This window comes from Melitaea cinxia, chromosome 8 (genome assembly GCF_905220565.1).
Source record: "Melitaea cinxia chromosome 8, ilMelCinx1.1, whole genome shotgun sequence".
Taxonomy (NCBI): Eukaryota; Metazoa; Arthropoda; class Insecta; order Lepidoptera; family Nymphalidae; genus Melitaea; species Melitaea cinxia.
Genome location: NC_059401.1, coordinates 6435139 through 6456534, shown reverse-complemented (window position 1 = coordinate 6456534; position 21396 = coordinate 6435139). Strand labels below are relative to the sequence as shown.

The 21396-nt window shown below is 34.1% G+C and overlaps 2 protein-coding genes across 2 annotated transcripts; both read right to left on the bottom strand.

Moving 5' to 3' along the window:
* Positions 1 to 4391: 4391 nt before the first annotated feature.
* LOC123655828 (collagen alpha-1(III) chain-like) lies at positions 4392 to 9592 on the bottom strand. Its single transcript, XM_045591582.1, has 4 exons — positions 9523 to 9592; positions 9204 to 9251; positions 6852 to 8795; positions 4392 to 4498 (listed from the first exon to the last, which is right to left on the bottom strand). The coding sequence occupies exons 1-4, from the start codon at positions 9590 to 9592 to the stop codon at positions 4392 to 4394; spliced, it is 2169 nt and encodes a 722-aa protein (XP_045447538.1).
* A 9773-nt stretch (positions 9593 to 19365) lies between these two features.
* LOC123655952 (putative odorant receptor 92a) lies at positions 19366 to 21185 on the bottom strand. The gene is made up of 5 exons (XM_045591689.1): positions 20380 to 21185; positions 20194 to 20290; positions 20008 to 20112; positions 19781 to 19936; positions 19366 to 19419 (listed from the first exon to the last, which is right to left on the bottom strand). Exons 1-5 carry the CDS (start codon positions 21183 to 21185, stop codon positions 19366 to 19368), a joined length of 1218 nt encoding a protein of 405 aa, XP_045447645.1.
* Between the last annotated feature and the right edge of the window lie 211 nt (positions 21186 to 21396).

Sequence of the window (21396 nt, the reverse complement as noted above, 5' to 3'; positions counted from 1 at the left end):
GACACGGGGAGCCGTCGCACACTGCTCTGCGGCCAGAGGTTCCGAAGATATCGAATTTCTGTTTTTTAAAGAAGTTGGTAGAAGGATTTCGATCGCGAAGGAGCAAAATTAGAAGATAAGATATCTCTGGAACCACTGGTCGTAGAGCGACGCAGTTTTCACCTTTGACAAGCCCTCCTAAAGGACTCTGTAACTGACCGTGCGTGGTGACTCTACCTAGAGCCCTTGACAAAAAGTAGAGTTTTCTCTACTTTTTGATAGTTTTAAGTTTAGTATTAGCTTATTCTTAAGATACGGGCATATTTGCTCTTCATTTTAGTGGTTGACCAATCATTTACCCCTGCTATTGCAGATTTAATATAAAAAATTGACAAAAATTTCTTTAGTCTTTTATATATTGGACCTACTAGAAAAATTTTATTTGACGCACCTCCGGTATGTCAGGCTCAAGGTTATACGTCTCTGGCAGAGCCCAAGTGTTGACATGCACTTCGGTGACTCCGCGAACTCCCAAGTCCTCGTTGGGAAGTGTTCAAAAATCTCTGGACACAAGGCTGACTCCCCTTATAAAGAGAAAAGAGATTCCAAAAGCCAGCTATTACAATGCGAAGAGGAGAGTTTTCACGACATGGAGGGAGGCGGAGAAGGAAAACCTCGATGAGACCAGAAAAGCCCTGGGCGCTGCAAAAACTTTGAAAAAAGAAATAAGGGAAACATTAGAAGCAGGCCTAAGGAATACCCATGAATTGTTCGAGGTAATGATCACAACCTTAGAGGCCCAGCTTGATGAACAGGAAAAGTGTCAGAATAGCGCGGTTATAGAGAAGGTCGACGAGCAATCTCGTCTCCTGCTTGAGATACAAAAAATGGTTAAGGACATCAAAGCCAACATTGAAAAACAGCATGAGGCGGGAGTTATTCCGAAAACCTACGCCGAGGCGATAACATCTGGGCCCTCACTAAAGGCGCCGGCCGCTCTCCACTCTCTGGTGGTATCATCGGAGGATGATCAGATGACCGGGGAGGAAGTCCTCACCAGATTGAGGGAAGCGGTCGATGCCAAAGAAGGATGGACCAAGGTCGAGCGTGTAAGAAAGGCGAAAGACAGGAAGGTGGTGATGGCTTTCGCCACCACCACCGAAAGAGCAAAAGTGAGAGAGCGAGTGGAAGCGAAAGGGAAGGGTCTTCTGGTCGAAGAAGTCCAGAACAGGGACCCGCTCCTGGTTCTACGGGGAGTCCTCTCGGTTAACACCGACGATGACATACTCAAGGCCCTAAAGAACCAGAACCGGGAACTCTTTGACGGTCTCGACCAGAAGACCTGCAGAGTGAAAGTGCGCTACCGCCGTAAGGCGAGGAACCCGCACACGGCACACGTGGTGTTGGAAACATCACCACCCCTCTGGAATCGGATCACCAACGCGGCGTACGTGCATATAGACCTCCAGAGGGTAAAGGCCGAGGACCAGTCCCCGCTGGTCCAGTGCTCGAGGTGCCTCGCCTACGGACATAGCAAGAGGTTCTGTGTGGAAACGGAGGACGCGTGCAGCCACTGTGGCGGCCCGCACCTCAAGGCGGACTGCGTGGACCTCGCGGCATCAGACCCGCCTTCCTGCAGGAACTGCCGAAGAGCGAAACTTGATAGTATTCAGCACAATGCCTTCAGCAGTGACTGCCCAGTAAGAAGGAGGTGGGACGAGCTGGCGAGATCGTCCGTCGCTTATTGCTGACGGTGCGATAGTCGGCACAGCTGTGTATTCAAAAGAAGTCTCCGTATCCCTGGCACAGAGTGCGCGAGACATTCTGCGGGGACTCTGGATCTGGAAGAAACTTATAAGTTTGTTGTGGAACAAAGTTCCTGCAGAATAAGAGGGATACATCGCGCGTCCTCCGAATCTTGCAATAGAGATGTATGGAAGGTTGAATGAAGCTAACTTAGGCAGCAGTATAAACCCTGATTCCTGTCCTAGAAACGGCTGAAAAAATATTGATACGTGGTACTCACAAAATGGCAAGTAAATATGTTCCAATTATATAATTGTATATAATTAGGTAGCATAGATTTATTGCGTAGGATAAGGAATCTGTATAATAGCTTAAGATTGAAATTGTTAAAATAAAATAAATTAGTTAAAATAGTATTAAGTAGAAATAAGATCATGTAATTTGTAAAAATAACTAAGAGCTTACAACCAATGTTCAAATATAGCTTTTCACGAGATAATGAATTATCTCAAGAAAAGTAACTCCGATAAAAACCGCAAAGCCTACAAATTGTAAAAAGCAAAATATAAACCAGTAAAATCTTTGTTTTCTTTACCCTGTAAAATAAAGGCATAGTAAAAATAAGAAAGATAGAATAGCTTAGGAAGCAAATAGTTTGGGAACCCACCCTGAGTATGAAAGATGATGGACGCGAGAAAGAAATTAGTATGAGGAATGAAAGTACGAGAGGCATAAATGATAGAACTGGAATGAAAGAGTACAACGTAGATACAGGCTCCGACCATACATATCGGAGGTATGAAATTAAAAAAAAAAAAAAAAAAAAAAAAAAAAAAAAAAAAAAAAAAAAAAAAAAAAAAAAAAGTTTAGAGCTTCTACTGAAATATAGTTTGTCGAACTCGAAAGCGCTAACATATCTACTAAATGTAGTGTTGTTTAATTTTATCGATTCCCTAACGCTGATCTTTACACTTTTTGTAGTTTTATATTTAGTCAGGAAACTGTACTTATTATGTTCGATTTTTAGAATACAAATTTCTTAAATATTAGGTCGGCAAACTAAGCAATACACGCACACGATTTGTCGTTCCTATTGATATGCCTATGTCAATTTTTCTTGTAAGATGATTCCGTGTTCAAGATCATAAACTTTACAATAAAGTGAATAAAATAATGAATATTTACATTATAAAAAGATATGAATGTAAAAAGTCGCTACTTCATCACAGCATCATAATTACAGCAGCGTTTCGCAATCCACTACTGGACATAGGCTTCCAAAAGTTCACGCCAAAAATGGCGTGAACTCATCAAAAAGTCATCAAAAAATAAAGTCATCAAAAAATCGCTACTTAACGTCCTCAAAACAATGAGCTCTGATGATACTAAACCCAGATGCAGGTAGGTAGATAACACAGTGTAACAATTACTCATGTACATTCATCCTGATCGATATAAACACAGACACCAACATTCACACTTGAACTGTAGATTTTAAGTAATTTAGAGTGAAATATATAGCATTTTGCTTACTGTCAAATTTTTAACTAATGAAATGAAATGAAAAATATTTATTTCGCCATAAGGTGTTAATACACACTTAAGGAACCTCAAAAAACATATCTACACTCTTAAAAAAAGACTAACAAAAAAAATTTAAGTTAAGCTAGCAAAAGCGTCATCACTTAAAAAATGTAAACATCTAAACATTAGGTACATAACAAACTTAGGGAATGTTGTACTCAGTGTTATGCAGTAACCTTAACTTAGTCACAACATTTAAGGAATACTAAATCATAGTGTCTCGATAGATATTACCTTCCTATGAAATCCTCGGCTTTGTTAAAACTAATAAGTAGTTAAATTTAAACTACTTCAAGTATCTTTAAATACAATTGTGTAATGAATGGGAGAGCGTTATTCCAAAGCAACTTATGCGCTTAAAAGGAGCTACAAATCACAAATCAGCTGTTATAATCTTTTAAGATATCGATTGCATATTTATTTAATAGCCTTATTATAGGTACAATGTTTCCATTGTTATTTCTCAAAAATATTTTATTTCTTAACACAAAATAATGGCTACGATATTAAAATTGTCATTGCTAAATAAAACGTTTTAACAAAGATATAATATGTAGCTCACCTGTACCGCTTGTCTGTGCAATACTTGTTCCATTGCCTCCAGTTTTTGCTATTACATAAAAGAAAATAAGTACTATTATTAACACACCGATAGAGTTGACTTTAAATTTGAAAGTCAATAACGAAAATTGACTTACCAGTAGCTTTGGTTTGTGCTTTGCTTGTTCCTTTTCCATTACCTTCCGCTTTTAAATATATACAGTCATGTTAATATAAATTACAAATGTATACGTAAAAAAATTACGGTTTTACACACAGCTACAAATAGTGATCATTATTCTCACCACTAGCTCCTGCATCCACTTCACTCGTTCCTGGACCTTCGTGGTTAGCTAAAATAGATGAATACAATATATACATAACTTTTTTTTGTCAAGTTTACAATTATTAATTATATAATCAGATGTAGGATATTATTGTACTAATTTTAGCATATGTTAATGGACAAGTACTCCTTAAAATGATTCTACGTATTATTTACATTAACCATGTTATATAAAACAAATTTACTAAAAACGTGGTTAAGGTTTAGTTACTCTTTTTCCAATTAGTATTTTAATCATATAAATACCGATGACAACGGTTCCCGTTGTGCTTGTAGATTCGTCATCTTCGTCTTCATCGCTCTCTAAAAAAAATTGTAGTTATAATTTAACATTCACTTTTTATAAAATAAACACACTATATTTTCTAATAACACTTTTGTGTTTCGATTCTAATTTCGTTTATTTCGTAAGCAAGTCAGTGGAATTGTAACAATGAATTATTTTTATTATCTTTTACAACAATAAATTTTATGATAACCTTATTGGTTCAGAAATATGTTTTATTTAATGAAATATTATTTTCATCCGATAAGAAGGCGAGTTAAGATCGATATTACGTAGAATCTTTTACTATGATAAAAGTATATAGTTACATACGTATATTAAACATTCAGAATCACATTTAAGTTTAAAAATAAAGAGATGCATAATGAATGATAGTTGACAATACAATACAATATTGTATTTAAATTACCTCACTCACAAATCGCTACGCTTGAGGAATGTCAAATTATTATTACTTCTTCGTCTGACTACCTACCATCTACCTACTTATATTGACACAAAATATACGTAGTTTTACTCTAACGTACGTAACGTACGTAGTTTTACTCTAACGACTTAAACTAAAATTATCAGATTTTAGTGATTAGATTTATATGTGAGCTGTGGCTCAAAAGCTCAACTGTATTCCCTAACCTACCTACCAGGCTATTCTTACTCAGCAACAAAACTAAAACCCTTACAAAATGACGGAGTAGTTATCTACTATAAATATACTATTAACCTAACTATAATTGAACCAGTGTTACATGAATATAATTGCCTACTAGCCACCATAGGAATACATGCTGCCATATTTGCTTTATACAGATCGCCCTCTTACACTTTAACAAAATCTAACCTTAGCTACTTTCGCACGGCCTCCTTCCAGCGCATATGTTAGTTATATGCAGTGTTCACCAGACATGCATTGACCATTTCCTTATTAAAACTAAAGTTTCATCTATTATCATAGTCCCAAACGCATCACTTAATGACCACCACCCCATTTTATTTTGTTTAAATTTAAAAAATACACGTATATACGCGAATGAAAATTGACGATAAAAGATTAGCATATGACGTATGTACGAAAAATAAATTTCGATCCCATTTATAAAACAAATAACCCTAATACTAGTTTACAATACCTACTATCACAATACTTACAAAATGTTATAGAAAGGAATACAAAACTTATAACACTGTCTAGACTGGACTACTACGATACATGCGAAACAGGGACCGATTACACAACAAAAAAACTAACACTGATCCGGATAACGAAGTCTCAAAAATAACCTATAAACGATACAGAAATATATGTATGTATGTCCGCCTTTTGTACATGTCTATATGTTCTTTTTCGGTGTAAAATTATTTTTCTCTGATAGTGTACAATAAAGAGTATTTGTATATGTAACAATTTATTGCGAACATAAAAAATTAAGAAAAATCCCAAATAATAGAAACACGGATAGATAACAAAACATTATGGAAAGTAATCAAAAACATCACACACACATTCAAAACTACACACACCCTAAAGTACAGTTAAATAGCTCATCTTTTCCTAATCAATCGCTGCATGATGAAAACGACTATTTTATAGGCGTGGGTAGCCGTGAGCTGGTAAAATCTGTCAACAAAAAAAATCTCAGAATCTACAATTAATTAGAACACTAACACTCCGCAAAATATTTTCAACGATTGTTTGGGAGCTGGAGTTTTCCTTGATTCCCTAAAACGATCAGAAGTAATCGCAGTTTATAAGAACGGAGACAGAAGTCGTATTTAATAAATATCTCTCTATACGTCGATTTCCATCGATGACCATGAGTTACCAGCGATGTCTAAAAGTCTTGAGAAAATCATCAACATCCGTTTAGTAACATATTTAAAAAAAAAAAAAATTATCGGTAAATCAATGCGGTTTTAGTCACGGAAAATGTTAATAAACTTGTGGAATTTATAAGTTCTAAGTTAGACAACAACAAGCTGATAAGCTGTGTGGTTACGGCAGTAAGGAATATAGCCACCTCCCCTCTTCCCGTGGGTGTCATAAGAGGCGACTAAGGTTCTACTAACCACCTTGGAACTTATTAAGCTGACCGATGTCGGGATAACCATCTGGTTTTGAAATACACAGGCCGAAGACGGGTAGCAGCGTCTTTAGTACGACAAAGCCAGCCCAGCGGTCACTAACCCGTCTGCCCGGTGTGGTGACTATGGGCAACACATGGTTATATTCTTTACTGCCGTAACCACACAGCAAGTTGAATTGAATTATTATCACTGAATTATTTCAAACTGCTAGTAGTGTGTAAGAAGACAACGCATAGGCGCAAAAAACTTTCATAATATAAATAAATTTTTAATAATATACATAAATACCTGGGTTGCTGGAACCACTGGGAGAATTGCCGGGACTGCTTGGGTTGCCCGAATTCCCGGGAGAACTTCCTGGGTTACTGGGGCCACTTGGGTTGTTAGGTCCACCGGGTGAACTACCAGGACTGCTTGGGTTGCCCGAATTTCCGGGAGTACTTCCTGGGCTACTAGGGCCACTTGGATTGCTGGAACTACCAGGAGAACTGCCAGGACTGTTTGAGTTGCCTGAATTTCCGGGAGAACTTCCTGGGTTACTGGGGCCACTTGGGTTGCTGGATCCACCAGGTGAACTACCGGGACTGCTTGGATTTCCCGAATTTCCGGGGGAACTTCCTGGGTTACTGGGGCTACTTGGATTGTTGGGTCTTCCGGAAGAACTACCAGGACGACTTGGGTTGCCCGAATTTCCAGGAGAACTTCCTGGATTACTTGGGCCGCTTGGGTTGCTAGGTCTGCTGGGTGAACTACCGGGACTGTTTGGATTGCCTGAATTTCCGGGAGAACTTCCTGGATTACTTGGGCCGCTTGGGTTGCTAGGTCTACTGGGTGAACTACCGGGACTGTTTGGATTGCCTGAATTTCCGGGAGAACTGCCTGGATTACTTGGGCCGCTTGGGTTGTTAGGTCCACTGGGTGAACTACCAGGACTGCTTGGATTTCCCGAATTTCCGGGGGAACTTCCTGGGTTACTGGGGCCACTTGGGTTGTTAGGTCCACCAGGTAAACTACCAGGACTGCTTGGGTTGCCCGAATTTCCGGGAGTACTTCCTGGGCTACTAGGGCCACTTGGATTGCTGGAACTACCAGGAGAACTGCCAGGACTGTTTGGGTTGCCTGAATTTCCGGGAGAACTCCCTGGGTTACTGGGGCCACTTGGGTTGCTGGATCCACCAGGTGAACTACCGGGATTGCTTGGATTTCCAGAATTTCCGGGGGAACTTCCTGGGTTACTGGGGCCACTTGGATTGTTGGGTCCACCGGGAGAGCTACCAGAACTGTTTGGGTTGCCCGAATTGCCGGGAGAACTTCCTGGGTTAGTAGGGCTACTTGGGTTGTTGGGTTCACCGGGATAACCACCAGGACTGCTTGGGTTGCCTGAATTGCCGGGCGAAGTTCCTGGATTACTGGGCCCACTTGGATTGCTGGAACCACTGGGAGAATTGCCGGGACTGCTTGGGTTGCCCGAATTCCCGGGAGAACTTCCTGGGTTACTGGGGCCACTTGGATTGTTGGGTCCACCAGGAGAACTGCCAGGACTGTTTGGGTTGCCTGAATTTCCGGGAGAACTCCCTGGGTTACTGGGGCCACTTGGGTTGCTGGATCCACCAGGTGAACTACCGGGACTGCTTGGATTTCCAGAATTTCCGGGGGAACTTCCTGGGTTACTGGGGCCACTTGGATTGTTGGGTCCACCGGGAGAGCTACCAGAACTGTTTGGGTTGCCCGAATTGCCGGGAGAATTTCCTGGGTTACTAGGCCCACTTGGGTAGTTGGGTCCTCCGGAAGAACTACCAGGACGACTTGGGTTGCCCGAATTTCCGGGAGAACTTCCTGGATTACTTGGGCCGCTTGGGTTGCTAGGTCTACTGGGTGAACTACCGGGACTGCTTGGATTGCCTGAATTTCCGGGAGAATTTCCTGGGTTACTAGGCCCACTTGGGTTGTTGGGTCTTCCGGAAGAACTACCAGGACGACTTGGGTTGCCCGAATTTCCGGGAGAACTTCCTGGATTACTTGGGCCGCTTGGGTTGCTAGGTCTACTGGGTGAACTACCGGGACTGTTTGGATTGCCTGAATTTCTGGGAGAACTGCCTGGATTACTTGGGCCGCTTGGGTTGCTAGGTCCACTGGGTGAACTACCAGGACTGCTTGGATTTCCTGAATTTCCGGGAGAACTTCCTGGATTACTTGGGCCGCTTGGATTGCTGGGTCTACTGGATGTTTCAGCTGCGAGTTAAAAAACATAATTGTTTGTGGCAAACGAAAAAAACCGACTTCAATTTATTTCGACAAATAATACTACAAAGACAGTTAAAAATATATCATCTAATTGATTAAATATCATAAGGAATGACCCTAAAAGTTAAAAGACAAGCACCAGCTTTCGATTAAAAAAAGAATTTTAAAATCGGTACTCCCGTTAAAAAGTAAAAGGTAGGAGACATAAATCGATCAATTGCAGTCGAATTGAAAAATTTCCTCCTTTTTTGATGTCGGTAAAAAAGCTTAAGCTTTTTTGCTTTTATTGTGGCACCTATATCTATCAGTTAATAATTTTGAGGGTGAAAAAGAATGCTAATGACGTAAGTAATGTCATCAAGATTTTAAAGAAAAAATATTTGTTTCTAAGATTACCTTCAGAATTGGCAATTGCTTCACTGGACCCGCTCCCTTGGTTTTCAGCTGTATAAAATATAAGGAATTATTTTTGTAACATATAAGTACGTCTACTACATTAATTAATATTTATTGACCAGTTATTGTTTTATTGGTATGTTCAGTTAATCAATTCTTTGGCCATTGCCAATAAAATATTACGGACCTGTCTATGCTTCGGAGCAGTACAGACTTACGACATTTTTAGATCACACATTAAAATACAACTAGTTCTACAAAATAAAACAATCCAAAGCGGCAATCATTTTTTTAATTTGAATACAGAAAACTAAATTACCTTCAGAATTGGCTATTGCTTCACTCGACCCACTACCTTCATTTTCAGCTGTTATAAAATTACAAAGCATCACTATTGTGAAATTAAGTAAAGTATGAGTTGCTTATATGTTGCAATTATCAATTTGGCTTTAGGAAAAGTAAATCAATGGACAACGCAGTGTTAAGATTAATAATATTATAGTAACGTATTTAGACAATGCTGTGTGGCTACGGCATCAAAGAATATAGCCACCCCCTCTCTTCCCGTGGGTGTCGTAAGATGCGACTAAGGGATTACACAGTTCCACTACTACCTTGGAACTTTAAAAGCCAACCGATGGCGGGATAACCATCCAACTGTTGGCTTTGAAATACACAGGCCGAAGACGGGCAGCAGCGTCTTCGGTGCGACAAAGCCAGCCCTGCGGTCACCAATCCGCCTGCCCAGCGTGGTGACTATGGGCAAAACACATGAGTTCGCACCATTTTGGCGCGAGCTTGTGGAGGCCTTTGTCCAGCAGTGGACTGCAATAGGCTGTAATGATGATGAATGATGATGATGTATTTAGACAAGAGCGACAAGTGTTTGGGAGTTTTCCTAAAAATTCAAAAAGCATTCGACACGGCTTCGTTACCAATACTCCTAAATCGTAAATCTTGGCATGAAATGTGTGGTTCTTGTATAGTTCGCGGATTATTTACCGGATAGAACACAATATTTGAATGGTTTTGTGTTCCACAGGGCAGCACTCTTTTTCCTTTTTTATTTCTTATTAATATCAATGAACTCTGTAATGTAGTTGCTCAATGTATCGTTGAAATAGCAATGTTTGCTGATGATACTATAGATATAATATAGATATATATATAGATATTTCATGGAAGAATTTAGTATACTGTATAAATCAAAGCTGAAAATAGCCTTGCTAGAATCAGAGCCTAGCTGGAGGAAAGATTGCTGTCCTTGAATGTTTTTAAGTCGAAATATCAACGCTTCAGCAAATTAGCCTCGGATAAATTGTTACATAATTTTATACTTAAAATACATACATATACTTGCAACCGTATCGCTGATAACTAACTGTCATTGTGCAACACTTCATAAATTAAATTCTATGAAGTTTTAAGGTGTATTCTTGGATAAACGACTTAATTAAAACTTCCATATTACTACTTTAGCTAGGATTAGAAGGTTAATTTAATATAATTTAATTCCTAAGGACGACGATGAATAACGACGCGTTAGCGGTCACAGCACTGTTTTGTGACTGTTGCGGATTCGATCCACATGACAAATATTTGTATTGATCATACAGGTGTTTACCGTGGTCTAGGTGTTGGTGCAGTCCTTGTGGGTTTCACGTGGGAGACCACGTTAAGCCACCGGTCACCTGACACGGTACACCTGATAGCGATCGTTACTTATAGTAGCGAATATATCCGCGAACCCGCATTGAAGCAGCGTAGTGCATTAAGCTCTGATCTTTCTCCTACATGAGGAAATAGGCCTATTCCCAGTAGTGAGATATTACAGGCTGAATGGAAAAATCTGCATAATGGCATAAGTAACATGTAATCAAAGGAATCCTTCCTTCTGCTTCTGCAACATAGTTCTGCTAGTGCAGGATTCAGGGTAAACTTTATATGTATGAAATATGATTGTGTCTAATAAATATTATTTATACGATTATTAATATTAATTGTATATTTAAATGTGTTATAAAATAATATTTTTTAAATTATTATATGATATTGTGTTAAAAAATGAAGTATGGGACACACGAATGTAAATAATGTGTTATAGATTAAAGAGCGTGTATCGATTCTTTTCTGCATCGGAGAAGTTAAGATTTATGAATTCAACTCAATTAGCAACATAAAGGTAAGCAATACAAAACTCAAAAAAAATCGATATTAGTTAAAGTACCTTCAGAATTGGCGATTGATACACTGGATCCGCTACCTTCGTTTTCAGCTGTTATCAAATAGTAAAAAATCATTATTGTAAAATACGAATTTACTTACACTAATTATTATTTATTAATCTTGCGCGATGTTGTGACAAATACCGTAATAAAATAATACCGTAAATAAAGTTTATTGCTTAATTTCTGCTTCGGAAAAGTTTACAAGTAGATATGAATTTAATTCAATTAGCTACTTGTACATAAGCAAGCGAAAAGGTAAGCAAGAAAAAACGAACCAAAATCAATGTTACTTGTTCAAAAAATATTCACTATTTATTACCTTGAGAATTGGCGATTGCTTGACTTGTTCCACTACCCATGTTTTCCGCTGTGATTAAATTACATACAATAGTTATTGCAAAGTGAGACCATATACAAAACTAATTATTAATATTATATGTTCCATTGTTATGCCAAGTAAATGGATTCCGTAGGGCAAGAATAATTTTTTTACGATTTAAAATACATTACAAGTTAAGAAAGACAAAGTTTATGCGTTAGTTGTGGATTTAATAGGCGTTGTATACATAAACATAAGCAATAAAATTCACCGAAAATCTAAATAACAAATATGCGAAATATTCATCGGTATTACATCCACATTAAATAATATTTGTTGAACAGTCATTTTTTGTTGTTGTGCCTAGTGCGTGCAGTCTGTGATAGCGAACAATATAAATTTACGGTCACATTTACGCTTTGGAAGAGTACTAACTTATGACATTTTTATGTTGCGTATGAAATATCAAATAGCTGCATAAAACCAAGCTGTTAAAAATCAGCGGTTGTAAATCAAAAAATTTAAATTTGTTTACTACAATACCTTCAGAATTAGCTATTGCTTCACTGGTCCCGCTGCCTTCGTTTTCAGCTGTTGTTAAATTATAAACAATCATTATGTAAAATGCGATTATATTTATATGAATTGGAAATATATCATGATATTCTGGCAAATAAAAAAAATCATCAGTGTTAGTAATTGTTTAACTAGACCCGCTACCTGCTACTACTATTTTTAGCTGTTATTAAATTATAAAGGAACGGTATAGTATAATACTGTTTCATCGAATTAGGTATAAGTTCACCAATTTTGTAATTCCTATTGTAATTATACAATTATCTTGTTGAGACTGTAGAGCATACAATTTTATATTATGAACTCATATACGCTTCGCACAACTTCATACTTGTGACATATATGCTTCTGGTGTTATGAAATGAAGATATTGTATTTATAGAAAAGCAAGAAAAAAGTATTATTATTATTATATTATTAGATTGTAGGTTTCACTTTGTTTTTATTATTATTTTTTTTACCTAAGACCATCTTTGTGCATAATATTATAAGTTTTAATTTTAAGATAACTTGTATATTAACTTGTATGGACAATAAAGTATATTTCTTCTTCTTCTTCTATTTTTTACGATTTAATTTAAGTTTCGAACAAGTTAAAAACGACAAAGTTTATGCTTCGTGCGTTGTGTACTTAACAGGCGTTGTATACATAAAAATAAGCAGTAAACAATCACCGAAAATCTACATTACTAAACTGCGGAATATTGATCAGTATAATTTACCTTCAGAATTGGCAATTGCTTCACTGGACCCACTACCTACGTTTTCAGCTGTTATTAAAATATAATGAATAATTATTGTAACATATGTATTACACTCGACCCGCTTAAGGTATTTTTAGCTGTTATAAAATAAAAATAATGACAATAAGATGATACAGTCACATATTGGTATTATTTATTAGTAAAAAATTGATCAAAAATGTACCGGAAGAGTTAACATGAATGCTAAATATATAACGCTATTTGTTGTAAAAGTTTTAGAAAAATCTAGTATTGGGTCACGTGACCCGAGGACATTGTTTGCAGTTATTATTTAAATTATTTGTTGTAATTTTTCCTCTAACTATTCCTATTAGTTTTCTTATTAAATAATGTAATTATTCTCAAAACATTTGACTTACATCTGGCTCGTGCTAATGCTTCGCTTATTTCGTCGCCAATATCTGAAACAGTTACACGCTATTAATCAACGTGCGTTTTACTAACTTTAAAATCAACCGCTTATTACTTTAGCTTATACTAAATTATGCAATAAGCATTTACATCAATTAGAAAATATAGTTTATAGAAATAAAAATATTAGTTCCATAAAAAAAGAAATGCGACCATCTCTATAAACGGGCCTTTGTTACTATCGGAGTAAATTGTTAAAGGAGCCACCAGTGACTCAATAAGATGAGTGGTTGTTATGTATATTAAATTATCAGTCAGTATAACTATTTATGTAATGTTTTAAAGTTATTGATTTCTAGTACATAAACAAACTTACTTTGAGGACGGCGAATTGAGTTACGAAAATCATCATTTTCCGCTGTTAAAGTATAAAAGTTAAAATTAACGATTGCTTAAGAATAACGCATTTTACATTTATTTATATGTATTTTATTTACATATTTACTTACATTTGGCTCTAGATATTGCTTCACTTATCCCTCTGCCAAGGTTCATAGCTGTGAAACATTAATAGTCATAATAATATATACATATATACAAAAGAAGATAATATATATCACACATTAAAATTAATTTCGAGTAAAAAAAGACTCAAAAAACACTGTAAATTTAAAAACTATTTTTTTTTAAATTAATTTTACAACAATATTTGTGGTTAATACTTGGTTTTTAATACAAACCTTCTTACTATTTTAAAGATAACTTTTTAACGTTGTCATTTTATGTAATTTTTTACTGCCATACTAACAGCGTTTCTGAGTTTTTTTTTAAATTACAGTTACTTTTACTTCAAAATTGTAAATCGTTTTTTTTGCAAAAAAAAATTATCCAATCGTACATACATTTTTTTTTGTAATCAATCAAAAAAAAATTAAAAATAGGTACATATAAATATGTAGTTTTAAATTTGGCACTGTTACCTCGAGAATTGGCAATTGCATCACTTGACTCGCCACCTCCTTCTTCAGCTTTTAATAATTAAAAAAATATTATAGTTGAGATAATATAATATAATACCACTTATTATTTATCATTGCCTGCTCTTTCGTGTTCCAAAAAAGGATCTATCAGACACGAAATCAAAATACAATCGACTGATTAAATTTTAGCCTTGTATCTTAAGAGCCTTAAAAAATATAAGTGAGAAAAATTTAGCAAAAATGAATATTAAAAAAATATAATCGTAAAACGACCATGAGAAGCTGCAATAGCTTCATTGGATTCATTCCTAGTGTTTTCAGTTGTTATTAACTGCGACTATATTCATTATTATAACACATACATACGTAGATACTGGTATATTTTTAGTAATTACTAATACCATTATTATAAATGTAGTTACAGGAATGATTTTCTTATCTAGATGTGTGAGTTAAGGCTAAATTTAAAATAAGTTTAATGATTTCGACGTAAGTTTGTGGCTTAAAAACTGTTAGTGATATAATAAAACTATCTTTATGTTTGAATAGTCTCTTCAGTTATTATTTATAACGGTCAATAATTGGTCGGTAATTGGTAACGGTCTAAAACTTTTCTAGTAGATGGATAATGGTATGATAAAATATGGTGCTTAAAGTAAAATATATCGTTTTGGAGGAAGAGTTTAAGCTCTTAAGATTGATTGAAAGATTTTTGTTGAAAATTATTTAATTTTTTACTTGCTCTACACAATAAGGTTAAATATAAAAATCTTATATAAGCATACCGACAGCAGAAGCTTCAGCAGTCGCTTCTAAGTCGGCCGCTGTTAAAAAAATAATTATTATAATATGAAACAATTAAATTGAATTGTATTAGATAAAAGTGAATCTAGAATAAAATGTAGTTTAGTTTTGACTTACATAATCCGTGACATTGTGTTACAAGACCAAGGGGAGACACTAGTAAAAATAATAGTATGTTTTCCCTTGGACCCATTTTCACAAGGTGAAATGACTGACTTGTACTGCTTGACGAAGGGTTTATAAAGGAAAAAAAAACACTAAAAAGTGGCAGTTAAAATGTCGTGATGTTGATATAATTTTATTTACTAATAATCAAATTTAATTACACACGTGTAAGAATTACGGTAGATTTTAAAAGGTCGCGATAACATTTGATAACAACATTCATTATTAATTTTTTTTTCAAAGGTTGTCATACGTGTTTAAAAAATGAAAGATAAGGAATTATTTTAACGTATTTTTTTTTTTGAAGTCATGGCGAAGTTTTACCTTAGAGAAAAAATTTTTTTCGTGTTTATCTATAATTTACTGGTATATGGAACGCTTTATTTCGAAAGAAGTTGTTACAATGTACATTGAATCAATTAATTTGCTAATGAGTTAATGCTGTATGTGCTGTTGTATCTTCTTTGCAAAAAATTAAAAACATATGATGTTTATTTATTTAAATTGTAATTTATCTTAAAGAAACTCTTATAAGCAGTACAGATTATGTATCAGTAAGTTATCTTTCTGTAAAACTATATTTAGAAGATAAGTATAATAAAATAAATTTTTTTTTTATTTTTTGTTATAGGTAAATTATGTTTTATGATTGATTTATAACTCTTCTCTTATTTTTAATTTGTTAACAAGCATTAAGCCTTGCAAAGAGACCCTTACGAAAACATGGATGGTGTAGTTTACTTCAAGTATAAAGATATATGGACAGATAATAATTATTATTTATTGCACACCAAAATATAAATTAGTAATAAATGAAAACAAAGATGTACAAAGGCGCTCTTATCGCAGGTGAGATATTTTTTTCAGATAAACTTTGGGCACAGGACACACGATATAGTAGCAGCGGCTAGAAGTGAACAATAGAGAACAATGAAGAATAATAATAGTGTTTAACGAACTCAATATAATATTGTTATTTAATAACGATATCCTTATAAAAAATATTTATATTGATAAATGGAGAGCCGGTTTTTTTTTATTCAGTTATACTGCAAACAGTACTGAACCGATCGGAATAATACTCATACCATAAGATGCAACGTGTTTTGGAGGTTTTAGTATAATATGATAATAATTAATAATAATAGTAATAATAATATGATAATTATCTTGGTGTTTACTTATCGTGTAAAAATATGAACGACAAAGGTCACTATAGTCGTCACAAAATAATAGGCCCGTTTTGACATTTGTCATCGGGAAGTAAATAGTGTAACCATACAACCCGGTATTCGGTTCTCACGATAAATCGATTCAAGTTTGTATGATTATTTGATGTCCGACGTTTCGGATACTTTACAGCAACCATGGTCACGGGAGGACTCTCAGTCCTCCCGCACCACGTTTTAGTGACCAGGCATCTAAAAATTTAAAATAAACCGCGATAAAATCCGAAAAAGTTGTTTTTTTTCAATGAGTGAAATTCGCAGAACATTAAAAAACAATACTATTTGATCGATTTGATAATGTAATGTAAAGTATTGATGATCATTTGATTAAAATTTTGATCAGAAATTTAATTTAAACTTTAATATTGTAGGTAATTTGAAATAATACAATGGTACAAAAGGTCGATTTCTCTTTATTTTATATTTTTAATTGTTTTCTAACATTTACACGAATTTTAATAATTATAATAAAACATTTTTTTTTCGGATTTTATCGCGGTTGACTAGTCAAATCAAAATTTTAATTGGCTTTGAGCGCCAAGCTCTTTTTTTCAGTAAAGATCACTAAACAATATTTAATTACGATGAAAATCGAATGAAGCTGGAGAAATTCAGTAATTAATTAATTACAACACTAGTATTAAAAAAAGACTTAGAACGTAACTGTTTTTGAGACGTTTCGTAATAATTAGAAATTGCATGTTACTATAAAGTAAGCGCGAAAAGAATACTCCCAATATATTCTATCATATTATTTAACACGCCAAAAAATTTACGTATTTTTTAAAAATACTATGTTATTAATAATTCTTTAATTGTTTCTTACAGTTTCATATTAAGTTACATTCTAGGGTATTTGTCAAATGTCAAAACGAGCCTCTTATTTTGTGACGATCTTTCAGCAAACTTGTGCGGGAATTGGAACCGAACTTGTACTTCCACTGTAACTCCAAATAAAGCAAAGTTTAAATAATCTGATATTGGCAAATCCGCAAGGGAGCCATTTCAAGAATAATAATAACAATATTTTGTGACGACTATAGTACACTATAATTCTTTAGAGAATAGGAAATTTTCAGCTACCGTCAATTAATCATAGTTGATGTTTTATAGCTTATATTAATTTCATTTAACTAGATATTAATAAAAACTAATTATTAGCTTTATAGTTTGCTATCTTATATCATAATATTTATACGAATATTCAGATATAGAACAAGAAGCAAATTCAAGAAGTGAAATATACCCCCAATATGTTCTTAAGACTCGTAATACTCGTAGACTCGTAGACATCTTGTCTTTATGGCGTTGATGCGAAATGGCTTCAATAAAGCCATTGTTAGAGTCAGCTCTTTTAGTTTCATTGTCACACGTATATCATAATTTTTGTACATCTCTATAACATTATTTGATTTTACCGTCGCAATGCACTTAGTATGCGCTTTACGACTTATTTTATTTCAAACAACTGTTTCCCGCGTGTGATGATATTCATCGAAGGAAATATATACATTAAATCATAAATAAATTAATTATATAAAGCTGAAGAGCTTGTTTGTTTATTTGCTTAAGCGCGCTAATCTCAGGAACTATTGGTCCGATTTAAAAAATCTTTCAGTGTTAGATAGCCCATTTATTGACGAAGGCTATAGGTTATATATCATCACGCTAAGACCAATAGGAGCGGAACGTCAATTAAGAATGTTTCAAAATCAGGGGTTATTTCTTATTTTGAGAGCTTCCTCTGCATGTGCTGCGTAAACAGTTAAAATTTTGCAAAAATCATGACAGAATTTTTATTACTTCACGCGGACGAAGTCGCGGGCAGAAGCTAGTGCATCATAAATGTATTAAAAGGTAATTATTTTATTTTAGTCCCGAAAACGAAAATTTTAATATGGATTTTATAATCTATTTTTAATCGACTTCAAAAAAAGGAGGAGGTTACTCAATTCGACCGTATAATATATATATATATATATATATATATATATATATATATATATATATATATATATATATATATATATATATATATTATGTATGTTCGGGGATAACTTCGTCGTTTATGCACCGATTTTGATAATTCTTTTTTGTTGGAAAGAAGATATTCCCGGTGTGGTACCATGATAAGGAAACCAGGATCTGATGATGGGATCTCAGAGAAATCGAGGGAAAATCTCGAAAATTTGCATAACTTTTTACTGGGTGTATCGATTTTAATGATTTTAATTTATTCGAAAGCCGATGTTTATCATGTGGTCACATTTAAATTTTATCGAGATCTGATTACAACTTTTGGAGTAATCTTTGATAATGTGTATTTACTTGACTATTTTTTCATCTACCTATGTTGTATTATTTGTCGTTATAATTGAAGTTGGTTTTTTTCGTTTGCTTGCAAACACAATTATCCAGTTATTGAATTGTAAGTACCACAGGTTATAATTATAGTATTTTCATACTCATCCTTCTATAGTTATAATATATAAAGTCAAAGATGCTTTTATAAGTTATTTGTTTAAAGTTAATCTTGATTTTTACTTCATCTAGTCATGACGTTCTCAATAGGTTTAGTAGTATTATAATTAAAGTACCATTTGTGATATTAATGTTACTTTTGTTATAATACATTATATTGTATTACGACAAATAAAAATACAGTTTTTTTTTATTTTTACTAAAATAACAAGTGTTTATATTAAACGAGAAAAGAGTACATTTATGTAAGCAAATATGGTATATATTATAAATAAATAGTTCTTAGTAAGTTGAAGAGTTGAAAAGATGTGCTGCAAATCTGAAACAATATGAAAAGTTTTATTATAATAATTATTTATTTGTCATCAAACGAAACAAACCGACTTCGATTACATCGACAAGTAATAAAATGAGAATATAATAAACGTCGGTAATCGTCGGAAAATTTAGTTTAAAAAAGCTATTTTAAAGTCTCTCAAATTAAAATGGAACCACTCGAGAAATACCGCTTTTGATAAAAGTATTGAGGTAACACACATAAAAATAAAAAAAAAAAATCGGTTAGAATAATAGGTAAATTCAATATTATCACAATTTATTCATTCTCATATTGTATAGTTAAGAATATAAGTAATTGTAAATTTTGCTTTTGATGTGTTTTTTTTTTTTTGTGAACTTACGCTGCCTAAAGTGTTCATATTCATTGTAAGATATCCATTTGCAGTTAACTTGAAAGGTTTTTGAGTTCTCGCTATCAACATAAGCATGATTTTTTTAACTTCGGGACTAGCGTAAAGCCAGTTTGAATAATATATTGTTTCTGTCAAATTCTCACTCTGCAATATATAAAAGGCTCAAAAAATATATCTTAAGTGAAATAAATTTGTTAAGTATATTAATGACTTACGTGATCACTCAAAATTTGTCCAATAAGACATTGATTAAATATTTCAACCAGTAGTGACATAAACATAAAAAAATACCGCACAGATTTATACAGATTGTCAACTACCTAAAAGATTTATTTAAATATTAATACTATAGTATTCAATAAAATCTGATGTTGCGATTTAAGATTTAAAAATAGATGTACCGTGAATGTGAAAGCCGTTAGACAAATGAATACAGCTCCTAGGGAATAGTTTAAAAGCATTGCATCACCCAAAACTGCGTCGAGTTTAGCCGATCTTCTGGAAATTTAACGGTTATTGTTATTGTTATCGTTTAAGTGAAAACTTTCATCTAATTTAATTTATAAAACTCATAAGATTTTGCATACTTTGCTAAAAAGTCATGTTTCACTATTATTATTTTTAACTTTTTCAAAACTGTTTTATGTATAATATCAACGTTACGTCCCTTAGTTATTTTGACGACATCATCTTGACTTATTATTTCTTCTAAACAGTTTCCAAGTATTTTAAGTTCCATGCAAATAAAACCGATGCATGATGCGTGTATCATATTGGAAAAGCAATACACGCATACCACGATTGCAGTCATAAAACTTTCCCATATATAAGCTACGAAGTACCATTTAACTTTGTCGAAAGGGTACCATCCATCAAAAGGATACAAATATTCATCAGTAACTCCATGAACTGTATTTTCATATACCATTACGAGATAAGGAAATGAATCGACCACGATCGTGAGTGGAATGGAATAATAAAATAAAAATCTGTTTATAATCCTAGTTATCTGTTTATATTTCTTGACAATATTCTGATGAGCGATGGAATCAATCGCAACAATATCCCACACGTCATCATGAAAGTGTTTAAAAATGTCTTCATACAAAGCCTTGTGTGTCTGCATTTTAGTATATTTTATTGCGGTCATAATAACTACTCCTAGATTTGGAGCTACATTGATGATCTCCAACCAATCTTTGGTATTATATGAAAATAGTGTGAGACCGAGTTGAACAGCAGTGCAGAGTACAAGAACGTAGACAATAAAGTAACCTACCATTTTTATTTTTGATCGCCCTGTAAAAGGATAAAGGAATATTTTTGAACCCAATGATTGAAGAAACTCCAATTCGAGTATAACATCTTGTCTTAGTGAATTTGAGTTGGACATTTCAATGATCAGGTTGGAATATATAGGGCTTGTTTGCGCGACTTGGGTTTTATAGTACCTACTCATAGATTTCGATGTATTTTTATTATATACGATATTTTAAATTTACATACGATATTTTCATAACGATAGTTGTGTTTTAATTTCTGATTAATAAACTATTTGTTTTAAGATTGAATTTGAAGTCCTTAAAAAATTTTGTCTCCTTAAA

Excerpts from the sequence above, each read along its gene's own strand:
- LOC123655952 (XM_045591689.1), bottom strand. The coding sequence starts at position 21,185 with ATGTCCAACTCAAATTCACTAAGACAAGATGTTATACTCGAATTGGAG. Across the intron at positions 20,291-20,379 it reads AAACATGACTTTTTAGCAAA|AAGATCGGCTAAACTCGACG; the intron begins GTATGCAAAATC and ends TTAAATTTCCAG. Across the intron at positions 19,420-19,780 it reads ATATGAACACTTTAGGCAGC|ATTTGCAGCACATCTTTTCA; the intron begins GTAAGTTCACAA and ends ATATTGTTTCAG.
- LOC123655828 (XM_045591582.1), bottom strand. The coding sequence starts at position 9,592 with ATGCTTTGTAATTTTATAACAGCTGAAAATGAAGGTAGTGGGTCGAGT. Across the intron at positions 9,252-9,522 it reads AGCAATAGCCAATTCTGAAG|CTGAAAACCAAGGGAGCGGG; the intron begins GTAATTTAGTTT and ends TATTTTATACAG. Across the intron at positions 4,499-6,851 it reads CAGTGGTTCCAGCAACCCAG|AGAGCGATGAAGACGAAGAT; the intron begins GTATTTATGTAT and ends AATTTTTTTTAG.